The sequence below is a fragment of the Motacilla alba genome, chromosome Z (genome assembly GCF_015832195.1).
Source record: "Motacilla alba alba isolate MOTALB_02 chromosome Z, Motacilla_alba_V1.0_pri, whole genome shotgun sequence".
Taxonomy (NCBI): domain Eukaryota; kingdom Metazoa; phylum Chordata; class Aves; order Passeriformes; family Motacillidae; genus Motacilla; species Motacilla alba.
In genome coordinates, this window is record NC_052046.1 from 61,036,499 (window position 1) to 61,063,338 (window position 26,840).

A 26,840-nucleotide genomic window follows, 5' to 3' on the forward strand; every position below is an offset into this window, starting at 1 on the left:
TTTTCCTAAATACATTCCCCTCATTTTAAGGAGTTTGTCATTTCTTCTCTGTTTTCTTCTGTTTCTTGATGTATTTCTGCATGGGATCAACTTATTCAGCTAATTGATAGTTGAGTGTTTTATAAATGTTGCAGATTAATTGAAATTATACTCAGTTTAACAGGTCTGGCTCTGTAAATATTTCATACTTTTCCCCATCTTACTACTACATTATGGTCAGTACTACAAATTTGTAAGCCATGACTCAAACCTGAACAGTTTTAGAATTGTATTTCAGCTTGATAGAAAAATGTTTGGGTTCTTTAAAAAGTTGTTTACAATAATGTTTTGATTCAATTTTCTCTTAAAAACATGAATTAACTGCACTTTTTCTTCCAGGCTATAATCTATCAAGTAAGGATTTCAAGCCCTTGCTAATAAGTAACTTCTTCCAAGAGCAGTAATTCTTGTATTGCGCTTAACTTTTGATTTGGCTTGTTGTGTGTTGAATAATGCAAGTTATGTTTGAAATAACATCTGTTAGAAATTCATATAATTAATGAAGTGCACTCAAAGTGATTAATAATAGATTAGAAACCATCTGGAGGAAAATATTTTTTAATGCTACATACAGAACTTAATTACAAAATAATTAATTTTTGTTTGTCAGTCTTTTGGGATTGACAGAGTTTTTCCCCTTGGGGAAAGCAGAAGTACTTCACATTCTGTATCATTCTGATTAAATTCCAGATGTAATAATATATTACGAATATTATATAAATGTATTAATAAAAATAGAGATGTAATAACAGATTTTCAATATGGATAGATTGTAACTGTTAGTCAGTTACTGAAAGTCATAATTACCTTTGTTTGTAAGCCAAGACAGACTTACGTCAGATCACTAGTGAAATAAGTTTAATACACAAAACTCAAATATTAACAATTATACGTTTTCTTAGCTATATTTCAAAATGACAGATGCTCAGTTTGGAAGCACTTGTGAATGTTAGTACTTACAAAACAATAAGTGATGATTAACTGTACTTCTTCATTTTTTCTTCATTTGAAATGCAAAATTGCCTGCAAACCAAACTAAAAATTTTATGTCTTGGAAGCATTTGCATCTTCCTTCAGTATTTTTCTAGAGGTTAGAAAATTCTAGGGATGCATGACAAGTGCTGGGAAAAATAAGGAAAATGTTGACTTATCACAAAACTAAAACAATGCAATTTAATGTATTCTCAGACTATATTGGTTTTGATATATTTTGTCATTTTTCTTTAATATTAAATCAAAGAGTATTAAATTGTCCTTTTAACTTTTTTTGTATATTAGCAACAGCTAGAGGTGTTTCATAAGTGTGCTGTACTTAGAACACGCAGTGATGTTACATAATGTCTCTTCTTACATGTTTCTAATTATCTACCACAATCACATGAAAAAGATTATTGTTTTTCCAAGAAACTCATTCTGTTCCTTTTGGAAGTCAAAGGCAAGCAGGCTACAGCTGAAAGGGTTTGTATCCCTAACGATTCCTAGACATACCAATTATTTTCAATGTTACCTAGGTAGCTCTCTGACTTTTATGCAGTAGCTTTTTGCTTGTCTGTATCCTAATGTTTTTTAATAACAGACAAAGAGAAACAGTATGGTATTCCAGATTTACCAATACCTTAATTACCTATTGTGCCGAAGGAGTTTGTTTTCTGTGATTTAGGTGTATTATTACATTCATGATTCCTTTATTTCTTTGTGGTACTAACAATTTGTCTCCAAAGCATAGATACCTTTATTACATACTGATGTGTGGTACTGAAACAAAAATATTTTAAGAAAAGGGCACTTTCCTGAGGTCACAAGTGCAATGAATTCTGCTATTCCCTGGTAATTCTGAAGATATTGTTTAACTAACATTTAAAGACACTCTGAGGAAGAAAGTAAATTTTTAATAGACCTGAAGAGTGGTTCCAACTGTCAGAAGTTAATGATGTATGGCTACAATATTTTTATTAAGGTATATAATAGGGTTTTTTCTGTTTTGTATGTGATATAGCTTCAATGGCTTTTAGACAACTATGAAACTGCAGAAGGAGTGAGCCTTCCAAGAAGTACCCTTTACAACCATTACTTACGACACTGTCAGGAGCACAAGTTGGATCCAGTCAATGCTGCCTCCTTTGGAAAACTCATACGGTCAATCTTCATGGGACTACGGACCAGAAGACTTGGAACCAGGTTTGTGCAATTGAAATCCTGAATTATAATAAAAAATAAAGGTAATAATTATGAATAAGAAACTAGTCTGATAGGAAAAAGGATGCATAAGACCTGCATTAAAATATTAGTGTTTTTCTGTTAGTTCTATTTCTTCATGTTGAATAGTTCTGGTTTTTTAAGATGCTATTCTAGTTTTAGTTCTTCTGCTTTTGACAGTTTATATGTTTATATTTTGGTAACTAGACTTCAGATTTTTATCATTACAAATAAAATATAACTTTCCATTTGGAAATCACTAAGAATACTATTTGCCCATAACTAGATAAATTGTATTTATTTGCATTTTATTTTTCTTACTCAAGTGGAGTGCAAGTTAGTGTGCTGATAATATTTGTTCAAGAGAGTGGATTAATTTCCCAAAGGTAGTAAAATGACACTCATGTAAAACAGGTATGACAGGAGAGCCAGACCTGATTTATGTGTGTTGTTTTCCAGTCAATGTAAATTGTAAAGTAAATGTAATGTAAATATGTAAAACTAGTATTACTGCTCTTTTAATTCTTGCTCTTTCCTAAAGGGGGAACTCCAAATATCATTACTATGGGATTCGTGTCAAGCCAGACTCTCCTCTTAATCGACTACAAGAGGACATGCAATATATGGCCATGAGACAACAGCCCATGCAGCAGAAACAGAGGTAAAGTGTGAAACACAACTATTCACACTATTTCTAGTGAAATAGTCTTACTTTTCTTTACATGGACAAGTTTGAATTCCTGTTCAGCTTTTTGCTCTGAAAACAAAAGTGTGCTGAATACCCAGTTGGTGTCAATCACATCAGGCACCAGTCAATGTGAAAAAATATTTACCTAGAAATTGTCATAAATTTGCAGAAAATAAATAATAATAAAATTACCTATAATATGAACAGATTCTTCTTAACTATATTGAATTCTTGTCCCACAAGCTGTATAAAAGCTGTAAGAGCTTTAATTTCAAGCATTCCTGTTTCTTTTCATTGCTTTATCATTTTATATTCACACTTCTTATCAGATAACTTACTATTAAGTTGCTTGGAATTTATTTCATGTTCCTGTGAAGAATTAATATGAACACAATGGTTTGCCTCCCAAGTACATGTAAGTATGTCCCCTTAGTATCTGTTGTTCCTGAGGAACCTGTGAAGGCTCAGAAGTAGTTGAAAACTGTGGCACAGGGCTGTTCTAGCGGTGAAAGAATGTGTGAATATGTATATTAAAAACTATGTTAAACAGAAAATTTTAGAGGAAAAATTGGAAATTAGTAAATTTCTTTGAAATTAATTTTGATTTGACTGGTGTTACTAGCCAGTCATATTACCCTAAAGTAAAATACATTAAATGCATAATTTCATGACACTCCTAGATAGAAGAGCACCACATCAAGCAAGTTACTTTTAGAACACTTACTTCTCCAAAAACATTCAGTTTAAATGAACAGTTTGGTATAGTGTTCCAAGCATATTTTGTGTCCTTGTACACAGCTGAGATATGGAAAACACAACTTCAAACTTTAACTTCAAACACAAAGATCATTTTGATCTGAAATTATTTTACTGTCATTTCCAGGCAGTACAGATTATTTACAACACTAAATGGAAGCTCATGGTAAGATATATGGTCTTAACTATCTTTTCCTGAGCATAATACAGGACCATGAGATGTCTCATAATAACACCATGTAGAAAATGCTTGTTACAAAAACCATGGCAGGATTATATAGTAAGGAATGATGATAGATATTTACAAAATTATAAAGCAATCCCAGCAAGCTTATTTTACTCACTCAATCTCATCCACTTAGACATTTCATTCACTTGCATTCAAAATTACATATGTGCACCAAAACATATGGTCTAGAATTAGATATAGACATATAACTAGATTTATTTCTGGAAAAACATATAACTAGAATTATTTCTGGAAAAAATGATGCCAGTCAGCTAAACATTATCACATCTCTTGTTTTTTTTGTGATTGTTATGTAGCTCTTAGGACTGGATATTTGTTTTTGTGTTATTTGCTTGATTATTTTATTTAACGCCACTGTATGTCTTACATAGTTCCCTTATTTTCCTTACCTAAGTATGTTTGGCATCATTTTCTTAACTTTAAGTCAGTATGTTCCTTGATTATATCTGAACAAAATCACACATATGGCAGTGTGTGCAGTTAGTGCACACTTCTGTGTCCCATATTTTGCACTTGCACACATGTACCTGCACCAACATGTACCCAATTCAGGCTCAATTGAAACCAATCTTGAGCTCTGCTATGAGAATCTGTAAAGGTGTTGATGATAGGTGGGAATTGCAAAGTACCATTATGCACAATAGGTAGCTGTTACATGAAAAATACTGTGCTATAGAAGGCTTAGTATTTAACTTCAGTGTTTCATATATGAGGGTATATGTTCTTATCATTGTTATCCAAGTATATTGAAAAATTCTAGCAGGATTTATTAAGAGGGGACCAAAAAACTGAATATTGTAATTTTCATTATTATGGTAATATTTCTCTTTTGTCAGCTTATTAATATTTCTAGTGGTTCTTTTGTCTTTTAAATTAATGCTAAATTACAGTCAATATACTTTTTTTTCTGTGTAGTTACACCAATTCTACCATCTCTATCAGACACATCTAATTGAATAAATGCTTCTAGTTCACTTCAGCAAAGGCTGTAGACTGAATGTACACCTCATTTTTCTTCATTCCTTTTCTTGATTTGGGAATCATGAATCTTTTGGATTTGCATAACTTCAATATCCCAAAATGCTCATTTTGAAGTCTTTGTTATCATCAGACAGCATTGTTGTTTCTTCTTAGAAGTAAGGAAACATTACCTTTGTATTACAAAATTATGTCAATCTATGTGGAAAGGGAAGGATTTGATTCTTTTTGGAATAAATTTGCTGGTGTTACAATATGCTAAATTCTACCAGAAATTGGGACTACTGCTGGAATATCACCTTTGAGAATTCTGTAATGCATTGTTAACACTCTGGCTTCCCTTAGTGGTTTTTTTTCTTCTGTTTTTTACGAAGTAAGAATCTCTAAATTCTTTTGACACTTGTCCTGAAAATTTTATTTTGAGATGGAAAAATCAAACTCATGTTTCATTTATGAAGAAGTAAACAGAAAGGATAATTTTGTACTTGATATTTTTGCAGGTATAAGCCTATGCAGAAAGTGGATGGAGTTGCAGATGGCTTCACAGGAAGTGGTCAACAGACAGGCACATCTGTTGAACAAACTGTAATTGCCCAAAGTCAACATCATCAACAGTTTCTAGGTACGAAAGCAGGTTTTAGACTGCTATATAAATAAGTAAGATGAACTTTGTTTTCACAGTGAATATCAAGCCAGACAAGTAAAATAGTTGCGTCTGAAGTTATCATGCCCTCTCTAAAGCCCTTACTCTCAACAGAACTGAAAGGCACTTAAATTACACTTTATGTAATTTAAGTTTTATATAATATTTAATATGCATCATGTAAGTATAAAAGGAAAATTAGGAAAACAGTGTGAGATATACTTCATATTACATAAATATGAAGTTGTTTTGCATAATTATATTAAATGTGCATATTGAAATTCCTGCTATGAAAGTTGTTTCCTTCATGTGCATTACGGTTAATTTTATTTCATGAAAGTTGGCATAGGGGGATGGCATTGCACTACTGTGCAGATCCTCTCCTGGCTGTTTTGAAAGGGTGTTCTAGTGTTGTGAGTGGAAATCAACAAATACTTTCAACTGAAAATCTAAAGGTCATGTTCGAAAATACCCACATTGTGGATTTGTTGACCAGTTAAGCATGTATTCCAGTCATAGAAACAAATCATAATTTAGTTAATTGTTTATGTAAAAAGAATCCTTGGCTGTGCTGATAGAGTATGCTATTAGTGTAGGCTTATTTGGTTGGGATTTTTAACCATCAAATCCTTTGGCTTGATTTTACTATTACTTAAACCGTTTGGAGCATAAGGGTACCATTGAAATGTTTTGAATCTTCTTTTCCACGTACCTTTCAGTCCAGTATTTTTATCTTACCAGCTTGTCTCTCAGAAACATTTGTGACAAATAGTAAAAGCACACATTGGCTCTACTGAAAGTCTAGTAAATGTCAAGTAAAAATGTATATTGAGTTTTTTAAGCCCCATCACACCTGGCTGCATGGGAGCTCTTCAGCTGAGCAACAAAAAAATTATTCAAGGATTAGTCTCTCCTGCACTGACTCTACATATTTTCTTTGTAGTCTGAAAAAGCATTAAGTTCTCCATGTAGGTATACTATGGAGTATACGTGTAGGTACAACAGCATTTTAATCTATTAGTGTATGATTTTGTATTTATTTTTTACTAAAAAATATTAATGTATTTAGTATTTTGGCATACAACAGGTACTAAATAATTTCCCTTTGAATATTGTGACCTTTTGGAATTTATTTCTTTGCATAATCCTTAATTTTTTTTTTAACTATACTGTTACTGGCACCTCTTTCATTATGTTGTCATGACAACAGATGCATCTCGAGTACTGCCTGAGTTTGGAGAAGTTGAAATATCGTCTCTGCCAGATGGTACCACCTTTGAGGACATCAAATCACTACAGAGTCTTTATCGAGAGCACTGTGAGGTATTTCCTATAAACCAGTTATTTTCAAAAGTTCAAGACTTTTACTGAAGGCCAGTACAGGAGAATAGTGCCAAATATATTGCAGCCATGATAGTGGCATGTAACTTTCCCCACAATATTTTACTTATCTCAATGAAAAGGAAAGCAAAAAGGGTTTCTTAAATGATTCCCTTTAGAGGGGGAAGAGTAATATGTTATAAATACTGAGAATGAAATATTGTTACATGTATGTTTTTCAGAATGTTAGACTTTAGATTGTGTATGGAGATATTTGGTTTAGTCAATAGCAGATGTAAATCAGGTTAGATTATAATTTTATTTTCTTTTACATTAAAAGCAGTAATATTTTTCTTGTATCAAAGAAACATTAAGACATTTAAACCACATTTGATAATGAACAGTATGTCTTTTAAAACTATTTTTGAAGGTGCTTCCAACTTATAAGGCATTATGAAAAGGAGTAACATATCAGGTTTCCTTTTCTATTTGCAGTAGCAGTAAATATTTTCTGTGCCTGAACTCCTCTGATATGTTTACATAGGCCATACTAGTTCCCGGAGGCTTCCATGCAAGCCTTATCCAAGTCTCTGTGCACAACAGATAATTTATGGGTATCAAAGATAATAAAACAGGTACGATTTATAACTTGAGAAATATACAGTTTGCCTTGGTTCCACTCTATGATGAAGGAAAAGAGCGGTAAATCTAGTTGGGCTTGGGAGTGGAAGGATTCTGGGTAAAAGACAATATGATCTCATGTTTCATTTTTTTAGGCAATACTGGATGTGGTTGTTAATCTTCAATTCAGCCTGATAGAAAAATTGTGGCAAACTTTCTGGCGCTATTCTCCTTCTGCTCCACCTGATGGCACTCCTGTCAATGAACCAAGGTCAGTAAATGTTTCTCTTTGTTTAATGTGCCTCATGACAATGTAAGTGTGAAATTTAAAAAAAAATCATATTAGTTTTAACATAGTAATTTTTTCTGCTATGATTATTTTCCAAATTAAATTTTATGTTGTCTGGCAGTTTTGTATAGCCTGGTGTATGCCAAACGTCGGTCCTGAAACAGTTGTGTCATCCATGGGGGTATTTTGCATGGACAACTGCAGTGAAGTTGTCTCTTCCCAGTATTCAATCCACTTCTTCTAAGCTAAAAAGATCATTCATATGTCTGCACTATTTATGAGCTGTAGGAGAATTATGGAGACATTTTTAAAATCCATTTCCATGTGAAATGGAAACATTTACAACATGTAAATAAGTTATATTGGGTGCAACTGAGATGTCTATGACACCTATATAAAAAAGTATATTTTAACACCCAGGTTTTTATCTGCTGTAAATCATGGAATCATAGAAACTTTAGGTCAGAAAAGTCAAATTCAACTGTTAACCTAGCACTGCCATGTTAACTGCTAAACCATGCCCCTAGGTGCCATAAATGCATTATCATTTATTAAGTTGCTACTTTTTTTTTTTAACACCAGCAATCTGAGTGAAATAGAAAGTCGACTTCCTAAAGCAAAGCTGATTACTCTGTGCAAGAATGAGTCTATTCTGAAATGGATGTGTAACTGTGACCATGTGATGTACCAGGCTTTGGTGGAGATTCTCATTCCTGACGTCCTTAGACCTATTCCTAGTAAGTTCAACACCTGAAACATTTTGTTAATATTTTTCTGCAAGCATGTATAAGATGGAAGTGTACTTGTGCCTCACAGGGCAGCTTAAGAAAAAAGTTTGAAAGTTAGAAAATACTGTATAATTTATCCTTAGTTTTGTTATGTAAGGAGTTGTGCTGGGAAATGCCTACATCACATATTAATCTTTGATTAGTCTGGAAGAGAACTGTGATGTTTGTGATTCCATGTTTGGAGATGTGGTCCTTTATCCCTAATTGTTGAAATCATTCCTAATATCTGTTAAGGCAATGAAAAAATCCTACTCCAATTTATTACTCTACTGTTTTCCTGTCATACATCCTGCATTAAATAGTGAGTGATTGTCCAGTCATATCACCATTACCAGGAGTAGAGCTTTCTTTTCAAATTTAATTTTACTAGAATCTGTCCTTGCTCTAGCAATGTACTTTTATGGCTATCTTTGGTAGAAAACAAATTTATGTGAAGAAAGTTGAACTCCTTCATTAAGTATTTATTGTCTTACATATACTGTCCTAATGTTACACTGAAATCATGTCAGCAACTTACTAAATCCCTCATAATTCCTATGTATTATTTTCTTCCAATGGAAAAACCCCCAGTATTTACTTGAAAAAATTGGATTGATTTTTTTTTTAATTAGGGCTGTAAGTAGTTTTGCAGGTAACAAAGCTATATTGTCATGCTGTGAACACCTCCTCTGCTATAGTGAGTCCAGCAGTAATAAGCATTCAGTAAGAATATTTGGTGGTAGTGCTTTGCAAATAAGTTTTATTGACTTCTTGCTTGCCAGTGGAATAAAATCAAGTTTTAGCAAATTATGTATAATACCAAAAAAATTGAAACTGGAAATGTATAAAATATGAAGGCTTGCCATTTACAACACACATTTTACCTTTTGTTTAAGGAACAAGTAAGTTCTTGGTAGCAACTGACATAATTTGTGCATCTGTATAACAGAATAAAGGAAAATTTTTTTGCAAATACATGCAATTATTGACAACTATTACTTGTGTAAATTATTTTGCATTGGTTATATTTAAGGTTTTACTTCTCTAATGACAATACCGTTAGGTAGGATTTTAGAGTAATACAGTGTATCACAAGCAATTAGTTAATAATAAAAACTCACGCAAATTTAATTAGAACATTTAATACGTTGAATGAAAACTCTCACTTGCAAAAGCAAGTTAATTTCTGAATAAAAGTTTAGTGCAGACAGTTTTTCATCAAACTTGATCATCTTGTTTTCAGTTGCTTTTCCTGTAAAGCCTGGCAGTCTCTAGAGAGATGTTTAAATGACAACATGCTGTCCTCCTGCCTTGCTTCGTAAGATGCATTGGGCATTGCCAGTACAGGATTTCAAGAAAATGGGCAAAATCAATTAATATTAATAACTAAATGCATTGTGTCCTTTTCATGCTATTTCTTTCTTTCTAGAATTTCCAGTCATATTTGAATAATTGATACTTACTGTGTTTGACATTCCTCTTTTGGGGATGGTTATCAGACTGTTGGATTCAAACACATCATCTGATCCCAGGACAAATTCATCCCAAGAGACTTTTTGTGAACAATCCAGTGGTTTTCTGCTCAGAATTGCACTCACTGAGCTACCTTTGGAAGACAGCTAACGTATTTTCTTACTTTATCCTTTATGACCAGCTAACTAAATGCCTTTTTTTAGCACCTTTCCTTTAAATGGTGGGCCATCCAAGTTTCTTCTTCACTGTTAAATGATTAAAATCTTACGATTTTTTTAAACTCCTGCTTGTGAATAAAAGCATCTCCACTCATTACAAGAGACTACAATAATGGGTTAAGGTTGAATATAACAAAAATACAGCTGGGTGAAGCAGACAAATTCATCATCCTCTGTGGGAAAATAGCTGTTTGTAAGAAAGTTCGGACTCTGTAGAGATGCTGGGACTAAAAATGCTTCATTAAAGGCATGTTTATGATTTTTTTTTTAATAAATGGGAAGATAGCAGCAGCTGCTGCTCAAAATAGGGGAAAATATTAATTTGAAAGGGGCTTGAAGAAAGCATAATTTTTTCAAGTTTTTGGGGGGTTTTTTGGCTTTTTTTGTTTAGTTCTTTAGTGTTTTTTCTTTCAGACAGGTCCTATTGTTACATATTGATACATATTACTGGACTAGGAAAAAAAATACTTTGTTGAGGGAAAAAATGGGTTTATTTTTAACCTCTGTATTAAATTTATCAGCTGAAATATTTCGCACCCACAGCATGAGTGAAGAATTGCTGGGTATAAAACAACAAAATTCTGTTTCCTAAGAAAGTGAAATGCTGTCCATTGGCGTAAGGAATAAAGACCATAATTATCTGGTATCCTGTTATGTTTTAGAGTGGACATCTTGCATCTTCACACATGGCAGAATGGACAGTAACAAATTTGCTTGTGAGTTAGTTTCCATGATAGGTGGAGAATTTATGCAAAATACACTTCCACGCCATATTACACAATTCCAGGCAGACAAAAAATTGAAGTACTGGAAAGACTATAAAGCTCAGTTTTGTACAAGTCAGAGGGGTTTTGGTTTAGAAGTCTAGCTTTTTATGTGCTTATGCAAATCAAACTTTCCATAACTGCCATTGCCACATCCTTTAGTGTGTGACTAGGAACACTTAGTGATTTAGACCATTTACTTTGCACCAGGCTTACCATACAAAGATTCTTTGAAAGGGTTCAGATAAACTTAAAAGTTCAAGGATGTAGGTACTTACGGTTTTGGTAATGGTTACATGTGTACTTAGGGATATGAGAAAAATTCTGTATGTAATGTATCTCCAACAGTCATTAGAAATTCATGATGGTTCTACATAGTACTGATGCCTGATTAGCCACTTTAGCTATTTTATATTTTATTTCTTGAGAACTTAGAATTCCGTTTCTTGGTTCCTTTTTCGTTCTAGTTAAAGGCCTTTCTTAAGGCCTGAGCTGCTTTTCCATATTTATTTTTAATGTAGATCAGTATTACAGTTATGGAAATAATTTTGTAACAAATATATATGTATACTTGGGTAAAAAAGAGTCATGAGAACACTCAAAGTGAAAAAGTGGTAATATTTTTCTTAAATGTCTAAGTACTATTCATACAGTATTTACATTGTTACTTCCATCTTGTCTGGTAGGTAAGAAAATGTGAGTGAATACATAGTCACTTAGTAAGTGCACAGAAATAATTTACAAAGCAACACAAGTGAACTAGGGGATTGACAGGGCTGAAGAAAAAAGCTTGTTCTTCACATGTAAACCTTAAAGGAGAAAAAAAACTTATACCCTAAGAGTGCTCAGCTAACACAGATACTTTGTAAGATCAAATTGTGGTCAACTAAGCATCCAAAGTGGTGAGTTGTAAGAATTGCCAATATGGATTCTACTGCTTATGACTGCATGATTTGAAAAAGATATCACAAAAATACAGTTTCAAAATTTTAGTAAATTTACATTTCTGGTAAATAAAAATAAACTCTTTTAAAAGGTATTATTAAAAAAGAGTATTACTTTCTTAGGTTTTTTCCTCTTCACTTTTGTAGTTGCATTCATTCTCTAGTAGTCTTCAGAAACCTTTAGTTTTTTCTTTCTTTCACCCACTTTTTGCAGTAGTTTGAGTGTAGTGCTATTATGTCAATGTGCAAAGTTTTGGCATGGGAAAGCTGGGTTTCTATCACTCAGAAGATACAATTTTTTTTTCCAGATACTGTTCCTTGGGACAATACTTCCTGTCCTCCTCTTTTGAAAAATTAAAATTTGTGGTTTTAGTAATGCAGAGTACTATAGGGGCTTCTTCACTGTCTCTCCAAATCTGTCAGCCATTCAGCATTTCTGTGGATGCTGTAGAAAAGAAACAAAATGCACACAGATTTCACAGTCATTTGAATAATTTCACTTTCTGTCAGTGAAACACACTCTTATATCTTGCTTATTGATGATATCCTTAAGGACTGCATGTGAACGGAATCAATTCTTTAAAACTGAATTAAGCAGCACTATGACATAGTTTAAGATTAATTTGGACTTATTTGAGTCCAAATTAAGCAGTACTCCTGTAAGTGGATTTTCCCCCAGACTTCTGCTTTTTGAAAGAGGTGTCTAGGTAAAATCAAAAGCTGAAAATTTGTGATGGAAAATTCCACCACAACTGCTGCAATTAGTGTTGTTCTTGTATAGGAGTGCTCCAAACAATACTGCTAAGTCACAAACTTCTTTGGAAGATTGTCTGGGGAAGAAGTAAGGACTGCTTATTAAACCAAAAGTAAAAATAATTATTACATTATATTATTAACACATTATTGTGTAATCTTTATCTCAGTGAGGCACTTTGAACCTAGACTAGATTCGTCTAGTAAGTAAATGCAGCAGACCTGAAAGTTGGGTACAAGAGTTCTAAGGATGCAAAACATTTCAAGACAGGTGCACTGCTTTCTTTTCATTCTGTCTTTATTCTCCAATGCGCAGGTGCCTTGACCCAAGCCATTCGCAATTTTGCAAAAAGCCTTGAAGGTTGGCTTTCAAATGCCATGAACAATATTCCACAGAGGATGATACAAACCAAGGTAGATGAAACTTGAAGTACTATTCTTGTAGTGGCAAACCAAGTGGGCAGTAGCATCTAAAAGGAGAAGCATTTTAACATTAATGCTAAATTTCATGTTTAGCATCAAGCATAAAATAATGGCAGAGGAAATAATATTATTTGATCTGCTACATGGTATAATTCAAATATGAGGACTCATTAATATACATCACTAAAATGAAAGTCAAGACTCAATCTGTAGAATAAATCTATGGAGCACAATATTTAAAAGTAATAAATTTCTTCATAGGTTGCCGCTGTAAGTGCCTTTGCCCAGACTCTGCGAAGATACACATCTCTTAATCACCTGGCTCAAGCAGCTCGTGCTGTGCTTCAAAATACTTCTCAAATCAACCAGATGCTCAATGATCTCAACCGTGTTGATTTTGCCAATGTTCAGGTAAAATTTAGTTTTGAATAGCAGGAGTTTTTAAAGTTTTATTTCTTCTATGATTTTGAACATTATTGTCAGGCATCATTCTATCAAGAAAGACAAGTGCTAATATTTTGCTTATTCATATACATTGTAACTCAGTCCAAATGTGACAGCTTATGCTTTAGGAAAGTAAGAGCTCAGAACCATTACCTGTTTCTGTTTACTCTCTTGAAATGCACATATTCTTCCAACTTCTATGCAAATGTAGAGCAAATACCTTCTTAGAATGGGTACCATGAATCATGTCTTACTAATAGCAAAAATGATATTTTAGGATTAGAACTCGATGGCATATCTTCTGAATGTCTCTTGAAGTCATTAAAGGCATAGCATTTTCAGTAGAGAAATGTCTCCATACAATAGTATTAAAACTCCATACATTAGTATTTTTTTCTACGTGCCTCTGCCTAAGTTTACAAGATCTCCTGAATAATGGATTAGATTAGTATGGTTAGAACCTATAAAGTATAAATTCATGGTTTTACTAAGCTTAATTTCTCTGCATGTTTCTGCTTGTCTGAGGAAAAATACTTTTGTCCTTTCGACCAGCAAAGTGAAAGGTTTTGGATTCCTGGTAGTTCTCTGTTTCTCTTAGTTGTAAAAGAGTGTTTTAATGTACTTGTTAACACACTTAACAGAAATCTTGTCGTCAAGAGTTCTTGACCAAAGGTACAATACATTAAGTACAGTAATATGTTGACATGGATACAGAGTCTGTGAATGAGATGTTAACTTGGCACATGACAACTAGAGTTTAAATGGAAGAGGCTTGCAGTTAGTGAGCTGTCATTTTTTCCCCATTTTCTGAATTTAACAGCTGACTTTATTTAAACTTGGTAACTCTGACTAAATTGCTGATTGCTGCATAGTGTGTTTCTCTGCTGGTGTGCAGCTTATGTTGTCTTTAAGTGATCTATGTAATCTATGTGTAGAGTCAGCAAACAGTCCTTGTTTGCATACAAAGTTTCTTTGATAAGACAATGTAACAGGATTTTTCTTTAAGCTTAACTTCTTCAGAACAAAAGGAATGTTGCACTTGATTTCTCACTATTTCTTTTATTACTTTAGTCCCTTGCATTTTACTCTTCTTCCTGCTTGTCCTGCCTGAAATCCCAGGAAAAAAAATTACAAGATATAAGTATTTCAATAGAAAAATTGCAAAAGTAGAAGTCTTTTTTTCACAAATGAACGTGAGAAACAGGAAACTTTTTTGTTTACGTTGTTTGTTCTAATTTCTTTGTTTGATGTCTGTCCTTTCATGTTATGCTTTGCCCGCCTACTTGCTTTCAAAAAAATTACAATAGATATAAAATAAAAAACACTTCTTAGTCTGTCTAGTAAGTAGGTCCGGTCTCTTTCATCCACTGAACAGCTTAACCTTTGAGATAAAATTACGTTGTGTGCTTTGGCTTATGTATTGTCAATTCAAGAGCTGCCATGTGCTATAACAGGAGCAGGCTTCCTGGGTGTGCCAGTGTGATGACAACATGGTTCAGAGACTTGAAACAGATTTCAAGATGACTCTTCAACAGCAGAGCACTCTGGAGCAGTGGGCTGCCTGGCTTGATAATGTAATGATGCAAGCATTGAAACCGTATGAAGGAAGACCCAGCTTTCCTAAAGCTGCACGGCAATTTCTGTTAAAATGGTCTTTCTACAGGTAGTATTTAGTAGATTTTAAAACATTCTAACTATTCTATTAATTGCTGAATTGTGCATTGTAATGAAGTTGTCAAATCTAATATCAAACAGTGGCTTAGTACATCATGAAAAGCATGGGGGTTTTTTCAGAGGACTTCTGTTATTAACCTTGAACTCAGGGCTATCAGCAATTGAACAGAGACCTAAATGGCCCTAGTTTATTGTTTTAAAGGCCATCTGAAAGTGAATGCAGGTGTAATTTTGTTGAGAGTTAGAAACATATAATGAATTGTTTTGGTTAAAAAACTATGCAGTTATTAAGTCACTGTTTTTAGTATTACTTACTAAAACATTGTGGCATCAATTTTTATTAGATAAGAAAGACAAAAGCTGTATGAAAAGAACATCAAGACAAGCATTTCATGTTAGCTGCTTATTGAAACAGTTATCAGAGTAAACCTTGTTCTTTGAACCTGACTGTAGTGACTGCTTGCTGAAGATATGAAGACATAATATAACACACAATAAGACTATTGTTTTTGAATTTTAAGTTTCAAAACTTTTTCAATTCTGGCAATTAAAAGCGTTGCCATAGAAAGATTAACACAACAGACACTATTTAGCAATAGTTTCTTTAAAAACAAATAGTTTTCTTGCCATTTAGTTGTTTATGTTTTCAACAAAGTTTCTTTCAAGTTAAGTTTTACACTTGTTCAAACAGTGGTAGTTATGCATAAGTCAATACCAAAACCAAACTAGTCTGGTTATTTCCTGTGTGGTGTTCAACAGTACATTCTGAGAAAGGAGAGAAGCAAATGATTGCCCTTTCCTGGTCATCCCTTTAAATTAGACATTTGAGGATAATGTTACTTTTGAGAATATTGGTTTTGAGGTGAAATGTCTGTCTACATGGATAAATGTTAAAATGGCTGTGACATACAATACATAAACATATATATATTTTTTATTTTCGAATAGCTCAATGGTGATTCGGGATTTAACCTTGCGCAGTGCTGCTAGCTTTGGCTCTTTTCATCTGATCCGCTTGCTTTATGATGAATACATGTTTTACTTAGTAGAGCACCGTGTTGCTCAGGCAACAGGAGAGACACCTATTGCAGTTATGGGAGAGGTAAGATAATATGTAAGAGACTAGACTGATAGATTTAGTGATGAATTGGAGAAAGTTTTTTTGCACATTTCTAAGCATGTATGTAGAATGGTCGGATGTTCTGCAGTATTACAATAGACTGAGTTACAAATATATACAGTGGTTTCAAACTTGTTTCACTGGTTCATTGTAAGAGCATTAAAATAACATTGAATTCTTAAAATCAGTTATTTCTAAATGAACTTACTCTTTTACAAATCTGCACAGAGATTCATATCCATAGTTTGGAAAATGTTGGTCAACCTGCAACCATTTCCCACTTTTTGAGACCTGAATATTTTATGTGAAAATAAAAAAGAGCATAGTAATAGGAAAATGTTACTTCTGTGGATCTGTTTACATGCATTTGAACACATAATTCCCACACAAAATGTATATCCTCTTTGACATAAGAAGGCTGGTTTATACGCAGAATTTTGGCTTGTACAGACCTGTTCACATACTAGTGCAGGCATACATAGATGTTTGCAACACATTTGATTTTCATACAGTTGTTTCAAAGACTATTGGGTTATAAAAGAAGATCTAGAGTCTCAAAGCACAGCTATTTTTTTATACTCAGCTATGGCATCTGCAAGGCAAAGTTTCTGTTATCTCTCTTCTTTTCAGTAGTTCATCTGACTTTTTATTTTGAGTGAGACAGTAAGGAAAGCATGAACTGTCCCCAAAGAATAACGCTTCAAAGGTGCTGAAAAATGAATATATTTGAAAATATGCTAAATCATTAATAGGACCGATTTGTTACATTTTTACACTTGCGAGTCACTCTATCATGTTCTATGTTACCTATAAATTGCAGGTAATTTTGCTTGTTGAGTTGTCATTCTTCCTACGAGATATATTGATAGGCTTATTAAATATTATAAAGAGATAATATACTTTCAAGAGATGTTGGAAAGTGTCTCAGCATGCTTTGTCAAATTGTTTTAAATCCTGTGTCATGACATGTTTTAGAAAAATTAAATAATTTTTCTGCTTAGTAGAAAGACCCACCATCACTATGAATGCTCTTACATTTCTTGCCTTATACTTGCAGAAAGTACACAAGTATGTGTAGAAAAGTATGCAGAAAGTACTACACAGTTACTACATTCTTGTTGTCTCAGCAGACTTTATATGATAAAAGACATAAATGTAGCATAGGGAAGTCTAAAAAGTTTACAAGACTGAATATGGAAATACTGTGAGGGAGTATTGAAAATTTGAAGTATTGAAGTATTGAAAATTTTTTGGAGGTGAGGGGCAGAATAGAAGAAATACATGAAATGCATGTCTTCTTCTGTTTCTATGTATTCAATGTCTGAAATAAAATGAGGAAAATTACAGTCCAACAAGCACTGTAAAATAGTATTAACTGCTTGCAGCTGAGAAAAGCATTCTCATACTTCTCCCTTCCTCTTCTTCCACCCGTGGACACAGGTATTGGCAAAATTCTTCTGGAAAAGACTGGTATCATAATTTATGAAATGTATCTGTCTAAACAATGTGCTTTTCATTTGATATCCACTGGTGGCATTTTACTCTTCCAAATTTCACACAAGAGAAACGGAGGAAAGAAAGGGAAGAAGGTTTCCAACTTACATGCAGCTTCTTTTAAAAGCTCTGGATTTTGCTATAAATCAGTTAACAGGTTATAAACCCGTTCTCAGCAGTGCCTTTCATCTGCCTTCCAGGTAGATTAACAACACTGTGACATACTTCATTTTGCTCCAGCACAATTAAAATGGTGCCTGGGAAATTTTAAATTAGACAGTTGTTTGTTTTAATATTGGCACTTCAGAATGAATATCCATTATAATTTATGGCTTTATAAGACACAGAAATAGCTCACTTCAAACAACAAAGGCCCTGAGAAGGCAATCTTTAAAACAGGTTGTACATCTCCTTTCTAATTTTTGAGGGTTTACTTAGTGATAATTGTCTTAATAAGCACAAGACTGAAATGGAATGGGAAATTGTTCTGTTGTGGATATGGCTGCAGCTAAGATCATGCATTTGAATGAATGCATCAAACCAGTGGAGCACAGATTTCCTACATCATAGATATTCTAAGTCCACATTTGCTTAAGACTGTGTCCATTTTTAATTGTTTATTTTGCAGTTTGGTGATTTAAATGCTGTGTCCCCTGGAAATATGGATAAAGGTAAGCATTTTAGTATATCCAAGGTATAATTCTCTTTAGAGCTAATGTGTCTGTGAGCAAAATAAATCCTTATGTTTTAAAAACACAGTCAAACAGAATTTAGAGCGGTATTATCCTATAAAGTGCATGTATATGCTGTATGGATACATTGATATAATACAATAGCTATGTATGTAATGTGCTACATGTAATAATGACTGGAATATTGTAGGTTTGTTTTACAGTAAGAATATTTTGAAGATGTTTATTATTGTCACAAAGAAATACTCCAATTTTTATGCAAATTTTGTTATATCTAATAGGATGGAGGAGGGTAACAGCTGTGGAAACAAAGACAAGAGTATGCTTATGGATATTTAACTGTAGTGAACATTTTGCTACGTCAAGAAGCAGAATTGTATGCACGTAGTCAGGGAGAAATTAGTTCCTTAAATTCTCTTCCTGCCCTATTTTGACATGCATTCTTATACTGACTACTCGAGTGATTTGGGGTGATTTGACCTCAGAACTCAAACTAGAAATTATAAGAATGTTTGTCAAAATTTGGGGTCAAGAGACCACAACTCTCCTTGCCTCAGTTTCCCTATCTCTGCCTAAAGTAACAGCTCTTGTTCATCATGTTTAGGAAATGGGAAATTTTCTAATATGAAGTTAACATTGTTCGTTAGACCTTTTGAGATTGCAGGCTTTTTTTCCACATCAAAAGCGTGTAGCTCAAGTGATGAAACCTGAACCTGTTTATCTGTTTGAGATAACAGTTGACTTATTTTCCATTAAAATTTTAATTTTAAGTTTATGCTTTATCAGATTGCTCCCCTGTATTTCAACTATTATTTACAAAATAAAGAGCCTTGTATTAGAAACTCCTCGCTCTGTGGTAGTTACATGCTGGTTTGTTTGTGCAGATGAGGGCAGCGAAGTTGAAAGTGAAATAGATGAAGAGGTGGATGAAAGTGGAGAGCCACAAGCTAAGAGGGAGAAAACTGAGCTAAACCAGGCATTCCAGGTGGGCTGCATGCAGCCAGTGCTTGAGAGTGGAGTACAGCAGAACCTCCTGAACCCAATTCATAATGAGCACATTGTTGCAACTACTCAGACTATCAGACAATGCAGTGCTACTGGAAATACATATACTGCAGTCTAATGTGAAACTTCCCCTGGCCTCCGACTCTCGCCCCATTGCATTAGTAGGTTTAATATGAAAAAGAAAAAAAAAGAGAGTAAGTCCGAAGGTTGACTGTTGTCAAATGTAACTGTTCTGATCATTATTTTGTTGGAGTTGTTAAATGGAATGGGTGTACGTATTTTGCCAGGTCTGTTTAGAAACAAATTTTTGTAAACAAAATCATTTTACTTTGGCCACTCAATATGAAGAGGTTTCTTTGTATCAAATGCAAGGAAAATTTTTGCAAAGTTTAATGTTAATGTTTTGTCCTCTTATAATAATTTAAATTTTTTCATAGTTTAAAAAATATTTTAATGTTAATTATTAGTTATTATGCTGATTTCATATAGATAGGTTTTTAATTAGATGCACTTCTGTGAAATATCAAAAGAACTGTTTCCTTTGATTTACACTGGAGGCATACTTATTCGACAGCAGATGTATCAAATTTGTTATAAAAGGTGCTTTTCATCGTACTACGAGAAGACACTATTTTGATAAAATTGTGAGTATTCAGGGGGATTTTTTGTAATAATGCTGGAGGGTTGAGAAGATCTCCTCATTTCTTCCTGTGAGGAAGAAGCTGTTTAAAAGACAGAATTGTATCAGAATGTGGTAATCTGTATGGCATAAATGTACCTAATTATCTGAACATGATGTAAACAATGCAAGCTTCATTTAAAATCAATAGTTTCAGATATTATTTGCATACCAGTTCCTCTGTTTTGAAGACTACTGATTCTATATGTGAGGCCACTGAACAGATGCTTTTGATTGTTCAGTGGCACTGTAGTTGTTAGAAACTGAAGCTAAAAAAGAAGTGACTTGATTATTGTTAATTTTAAGTGTATGTGCTACTTATGCTGAACTGGACATACAGGAAAACATTCCATTTGGATGACTTTCTTCTATTCCAGGTCTTTTCCTACTAGTGGTTCAATCTGCTGCTCTTAGAAAAGATGATTTATAGAATGCAAGGAATGTAGCAACCTGCATAATTTTCCTTTCAAAACATTTCCTTGTTGTTAAAGTGGATTTAAATTTTTACAAAAATTAGACAAGGCAGTGTAACTGGCACACCTCACTTGTACCTATTCCCAATTGTGTAGAATTTGAATAGGTGGCTAGATGGACCATTGCCATTTAAGAATGTACATCAGGGATCATTGTACCTCGGCTATTACATGGTGCCTTAAACAGAACTGAAGCTAAGACTTAGTACTTTTTGTTATTCTTAACTCTTAAATTAATTCAACAAGGTGTGCCTGTCATTTTCAAATTCCCTAAGAAGTAAGGACAGGTTACACAGCCTTCAAAAGAATAAAAGGATTTTTTTATTATTAAATAATTTTAATATCCCTCTTAGAATGACAATAGACCTATTTTTTCTCGTTTCTAGCTGGATTTCACTTTAATAGAAATAAAATTTGCTTGGGAATTTGGAAAGCAAAACTAGCTTTAATACCAACTTCAAATGTCAAAATAGATTGACCATAGTCCCAAGCATATATTTTCTAAACCCTTGCCTACATTTAATTTTAAAAACTAAAAAGAAATAAATGAGCAGGTACATAATGCAGTGCATGTTTTCAATTTCTATATTTTGTGGTGTATCAGCCAGATATTACATTTTAATGGTTAAATAATATCAGTTTATAGAGACCATATTAATTGACATTAAAGAACACAAGTTTTTCTTCACAAACATTTCATTATGCAGACACATGAATTTGCTACACTAAAGTAGTGGAATTTAAATAAGAAAAAAAAGTCCAAAAAGTGAATGAGAACACAAAAAGATCAACTTTACAGGAAAGACTGTGAAAAAAAATAGGATTCTTTTATTCCGGTTTATCTAGTGTGTCTGGAAATGACTTTAAAGTCATATATACCAAATGGGAGAAGAGCATGTAAAATGGAAGTGTATTTATAGCAAACAAGTTTGTTGCTAGAGTTTACATATGCTCCAAATACAGCTGCACATAAACTAAAATGTCCTAACATTATTGGTGCACAAAACAGTTTTAATTCCTTTGCAGAATTGTGAACCCATCCAGCTCATTCTGTGTAGGCATAATTCCTACTAATATCAGTAGATGGCTTTTGCCTCAGTAAAAAGTAAAAGTGACATTTATATTCATTTTTTCTAAACTCATAAATGCACTGAATCTCATTATAGATTTTGTTGTCACATATATCGCTCAGTGTGTCCTGATTTTTCCTTAGAAATCAGCACATCTGTACCCTTCACCAAAAATGCTAAAACTAAGCTGTGATAAATATTTACTCCCCTTCATTGTGCATTATAAGATGTTTACAAGTAAAATAAAGTGAAATAATTCAACTTTTTTTTTCATTTTCAGCTTTTTTTTAATACTGTAGTAGTTGTTTTAATTTTTGTGTTCATTTGTGTTTTCTTATTCTTTCTTGGTTTAATGTTGAATTTGTTGTTGCTGAGAAAAGAGTACAATTGTAAAAGGTAAATCTAGATTGCTAAATATTGTGGGAGTTGAGTATTTTTTATTGTTTAGCTTTCCACTCCACTCAGTTGTTAAATGTCATAAAGTGAAAAACAAAACTGAACAAAAATCTGAATACAAAAAATGGAATGTATTTCATAGCTTCTAAAAACAATGAATTATCAAGACAAATTAGAACTTTCACAGGTTCAGAAAACTGACTGGAGTCTGTGTTCTTACTCTTAAATTCTAAAGATTTTACCAGGTTTTTTTAGAGCAACTATCTTTCTGCGTTGTAAACTTACAAATTTGGGAGTCTTTTGCTTTGCTCTTACTGAAATTTCAATCAAACGCTTAGATAAAACATTTTGCACACTCTTGCTGTTTAATAGCTGGGTTTTAGTACTTGTTGAAGTAGAGAGATACGAATACCTCAGTGTGTATTCTGTAATGTGTAGCGTGCGGCTGCATTGCCACACCAGCTCTGAAGTCTGTTGTCAATGCTATGGAGAGGTGTAGCATGTGTCCACAGGGTAGACATTATGAGAGTTGACATGATTTATGTGTTTTATCTAATCTTGAAATGGAATCCAGAATAATTATTTTAGAGGCATTTCCCCCATTGGCACAAAATAGCACCGTGAACAGTGTGGGGGAAGAGGTCTTGTTGAACTACCTTTTCAAAGCACAGGGCCCAATTTTCAAAAGTTTTATATATGTTTAAGTGTTTTGTTACATTTTCATCTTCCTTGTGGTAAATCAGTTTTAAAACATTTTTTTCAGGTGGTTTTTTTTTTTTTTTTTTTTTTGCTTGTATTGTAGTATGTTCAAAGCACCTTCATTTTTTAAATTTCCATAAAAATTTGAAAAATAGATGTTACATTATTTGCCTATAAAATTATGATTTTAAAGGCATTACTGCCTTTAGTTCAAAAAAATAGGAAAATGAAGTTCTGTCATTCAGGAATGCATAGGTCTATATATAAATTTCATTTAGAGCAAGGTATTTTTATGTATCTGAAACACTCTTTCTTTTATCTTGGTTTCCCTAGGAGAAAGGGATCTGATATCTTTATCATTCTCACCAATTGACATCTGCACTGTTTAGAAAAAAATCCATGTTAGAGATGCACTGCAATCCAATTTAATCCAGAATGCTTTTACAAAACAAAAACAACCACTGAGAGCCATAAATGTGCTGACAAAACCCCCAGATTTATTAGTAATATAATTATACAACAATAATTTCAGAGTTTAAAATACAAATCTGAGAGAGCAAGATGAATTTCTGAAAATTGGGCCCTTGTCACACTAACAGGACATGCTCTTTGTATACAGTTTAAAGCAAATTGGTACATGGAATTCTAGTATCTCTGCTAATTTGTTTGGTGATTTAACACTGACAATAAAAACTGGAATAGAAGCATAAACACACAGTGCTTAGTTCTAGTACTAGGAAATTAATTTGATATAATGCCTTGCATTAACCCTTTGAGCATTGTAAGTAACATGATGGCAACAAAGATTTTTAGATAATTTAACTAGTTCACTGAGTATATACTTTGAAATAGCTTAGAGTGTTGTAAATCTTTTTTTACTTATGTCTAAAGTAAATACTTGCATACAATATGGGGATGTTTTTTTATTAATAGGGGCCTCAGTAGATGTAGGCAAAATATTCATTGCCATTTATATGTACTGTGTAATATAAAACAGTACTTCAGCTCCCTGGTTTTCATAACTGCATATATATATACAAAGAAAATCAAACATGATTCTAAGATAGGAAGTTGTCTACTTTAAGATTCCTTTAGAAGATAAAGGTTTAGAAAATATATTCAGCTATTTTGAAAATTTCCTGAGATAGATTAGTATTGGAATACTCTGGTACTGTAAAAGAGAAATCTTTAGGATTAAAAGAAGGTTTAGTAATAATAAATTTTGCAGAATATTGATGTGTTTGCATTGAAATTTTTGGCAGTGTTTGTGAGAAACAGGAACAAAAAGTGCACAATTATGTTAATATTCCTTTTAAAACTCAGTCACTGCAATAATGACTAGCTAGAAGATGAAGGTATTTTATTAAATTTCACATAACAAGGGTACAGTTTGGATGGCCCTTATTGAATGTCAGAACTTTAAAAGCAACCTAGAAATTGCACGAGCAAATAATTTTAAAAGCCCCTTTGTTCTTAAAATTACTGCTTACAGGAACAAGGGAACGAGTGTAGCAGCACGTAAAGATCCTGTAAACTTAGAGATACTGATGCCACCTTACTAAGTGAGAATATAGTACGTTTTCTACTGGTTCCTTGCAATATCAGTCAGCAAACACTAAAGCAGCTGTACTTATTTAAGTCTAGCTGAGGGCAAAGAAAAGGGGTATCATTTAAAGTTATTTAAGGGAATTACGTCAGTAGTGTAGTGCAAGTAAGTTGTAAACATTTTTAGTCAGTTAATGCAAATTAATGCATAATTAATTAAAATAAATGCAATACTCAAAGGGTTTTAATTTAACAACTTTTTTTATTCATAATTTACTGTAAATGCTTCTGAGTTTGCATGCCTTGATCATTGCTGCTAGTGATTTTATGTGCCAGTAGACCTGAGTTTAATTTACCAGTTTAACTAAGAAATAGTAAAAGCCACTTACAAAGTGACTGCCTAGTGTTTGTTTGAAGTAAAATATGCCTTAGTTTGAAAACTATCATTTTAACTCTTGTTTTATTCTGAGTTTCTTCTCCTTTTCCTGTTGAAAAAAAAATTGGCATTTTGGGATTGGAAGCCCTGAGTAGTTAAATATTTGGTAAGAATTGTTCTTGGAGATTGCTCATTAAGGCTGAAATTCACTGTAGAAAACAAGGCCCAGAAAAAGCCTATGGGCATCAAATGAGCCTCGCTTAACACTAATTCAGGAAGATGTTCTTTGTATGTTCTTAAGCACTTTCTTGGTTATGGTGCAAACATCTTACAGGAATTTTCAGTTCTAGATTAATTTTACTCTGAAATAATAAATGTCTTTTTAGGAGGAATTTAGACTTCAGAGGAGCAACCTTGAATGGATTGGGTTTTAACAGGAACTCAGTTCAATTACTTTTGACTCACTAATACCAGCAAAAGCTTTTTACACAAAGAATATTTAATGGGTTCCCCAAGTAAAGTTTCCTTCCATACAATATTAAAGTGACTGCCTTGTATTTAAACATTAAATACCCATCTTAAAGTAACCCAGTTAAGGAACTCAAAATATGTTGGGAAAATATTACTTTTGTACCAAAGCAAGTTGCCCATTTCCGCTCATACCCACTGAAAATTTGGATTTACAGTTAATAACCAATGAGGCTGTTAAAGAAACTTCGAGTGCCTTTCAAAAACTTGGAAAATTGTGCCTGAGGTGGTAAACTTTAATTAGGTTAATTCTAGAGCTACCAATCAATAATTTTATCATCACTCAGGGCTTTCTTACCTTCTAGGAAACTTCCCTTATTGCATTTATTTTATACTGTATTTTTTTTAAGTGCCATCATTTAAATTTCACTTAGTAAGTGGCAGATTACATTATCCAGTCCCACAGCACAGAAACATCATAACACTAGGACATATTCAAATTCTTATTTTCCAGTTGACTGAATATATTATGTAAATGAGGTAAGCAACTTTTTGTAGATTGTATGTGTGAGATAATGTAATGTTCTTTTCCAGTTTTTGGGCTACAGTTGAATATACTTTTTAATTATTTAAAGAAGACATCTTTACAGAATAACGTGATGGTTTTTTTTGTATAATGTATTTGATTTTGTAAATACGTATTTCCTGATGTGATTTTTGTGACAAATGCTAAATCTTTTAGTATATAATGTCCTCTCAAAACTGGCAGGAGCTAAATAATAGTTTGTTGGCAATTTGTATTGTGTACTGTACAATAACTGGGGACCTTTTATAATTATAAAAATATATATTAACTTTTAGTGTGTTGTATAAAAAAATGACTGGAACATACTAAAGACAGTAGGATTTTTCTGAATATTTCAGACTTGAACTCAGGCTAGCTTTCTTGTGTTTTTCAAAACAAAATTGTGTCTTGTCTTTTAAAATCAATAAATTTGTTTTCTTGTTACAAACATATCTGAATGGCTTCAGTTCTTGTATAGCTGTGTTGGACTGTTGTACTGTTGATTTTGAGAGAAAAATTACTGCACACTTACACTTTTGAAATAAGACCACTTTTTTTCTTATTTAACAACAACAGAACTAAGTAACAAGTGTGTCTCACATCGCAAAAAACCCAAGTAATTTGAATCACAGAAACACAGAACTGCTGGGGTTGGAAGGAGCCTCTGAAGATCATCTAATCCAGCCCACCCTGGCAAGGCAGGATCACCTAGGTAGTGTCGGTTCAACTGAGTTGCTGTCATATTCCCAGTAAATAGAGACTGTAATGTACTTAATCATTTCAATGTTAACAGTAATGCCCCATTACAGATTTGTGTAGTTAACAGCTAACAGTGAGAGGCATGCAGACTCTGGCCTCCAGGAATCAGTGGTGTCAGTTTGGTACCAACAGAACCTACTTCTGCAATTTTTGCTGTAAATATTCTGCAGTGTGGTAATGTGTTAGATGTTTTGACAATTTCACAAAACATAGTTGAAAGCCTAATCTTACTGTTCATACAGTCTGTGGGTCTACAGTC

At 33.1% G+C, this 26,840-nt stretch overlaps 1 protein-coding gene across 4 annotated transcripts in view; it reads left to right on the forward strand.

Moving 5' to 3' along the window:
- RFX3 (regulatory factor X3) overlaps positions 1-26,270 on the forward strand; it is a 105,475-nt gene extending 79,205 nt beyond the window's left edge. For 3 of the 4 annotated variants that reach the window (XM_038123611.1, XM_038123613.1, XM_038123612.1), the window contains 12 exons: positions 2,036-2,217; positions 2,777-2,896; positions 5,408-5,529; positions 6,761-6,873; positions 7,647-7,762; positions 8,363-8,517; positions 13,016-13,113; positions 13,384-13,533; positions 15,021-15,229; positions 16,189-16,342; positions 18,483-18,525; positions 19,431-26,270. In XM_038123611.1, coding sequence (XP_037979539.1) covers positions 2,036-2,217; positions 2,777-2,896; positions 5,408-5,529; positions 6,761-6,873; positions 7,647-7,762; positions 8,363-8,517; positions 13,016-13,113; positions 13,384-13,533; positions 15,021-15,229; positions 16,189-16,342; positions 18,483-18,525; positions 19,431-19,669 — 1,701 coding nt within the window. In that variant the 3' untranslated portion in view covers positions 19,670-26,270. The remainder of the gene's footprint in view (positions 1-2,035; positions 2,218-2,776; positions 2,897-5,407; positions 5,530-6,760; positions 6,874-7,646; positions 7,763-8,362; positions 8,518-13,015; positions 13,114-13,383; positions 13,534-15,020; positions 15,230-16,188; positions 16,343-18,482; positions 18,526-19,430) is intronic. The other variant, XM_038123614.1, reaches the window with a different exon arrangement.
- The last annotated feature ends 570 nt before the right edge of the window (positions 26,271-26,840 follow it).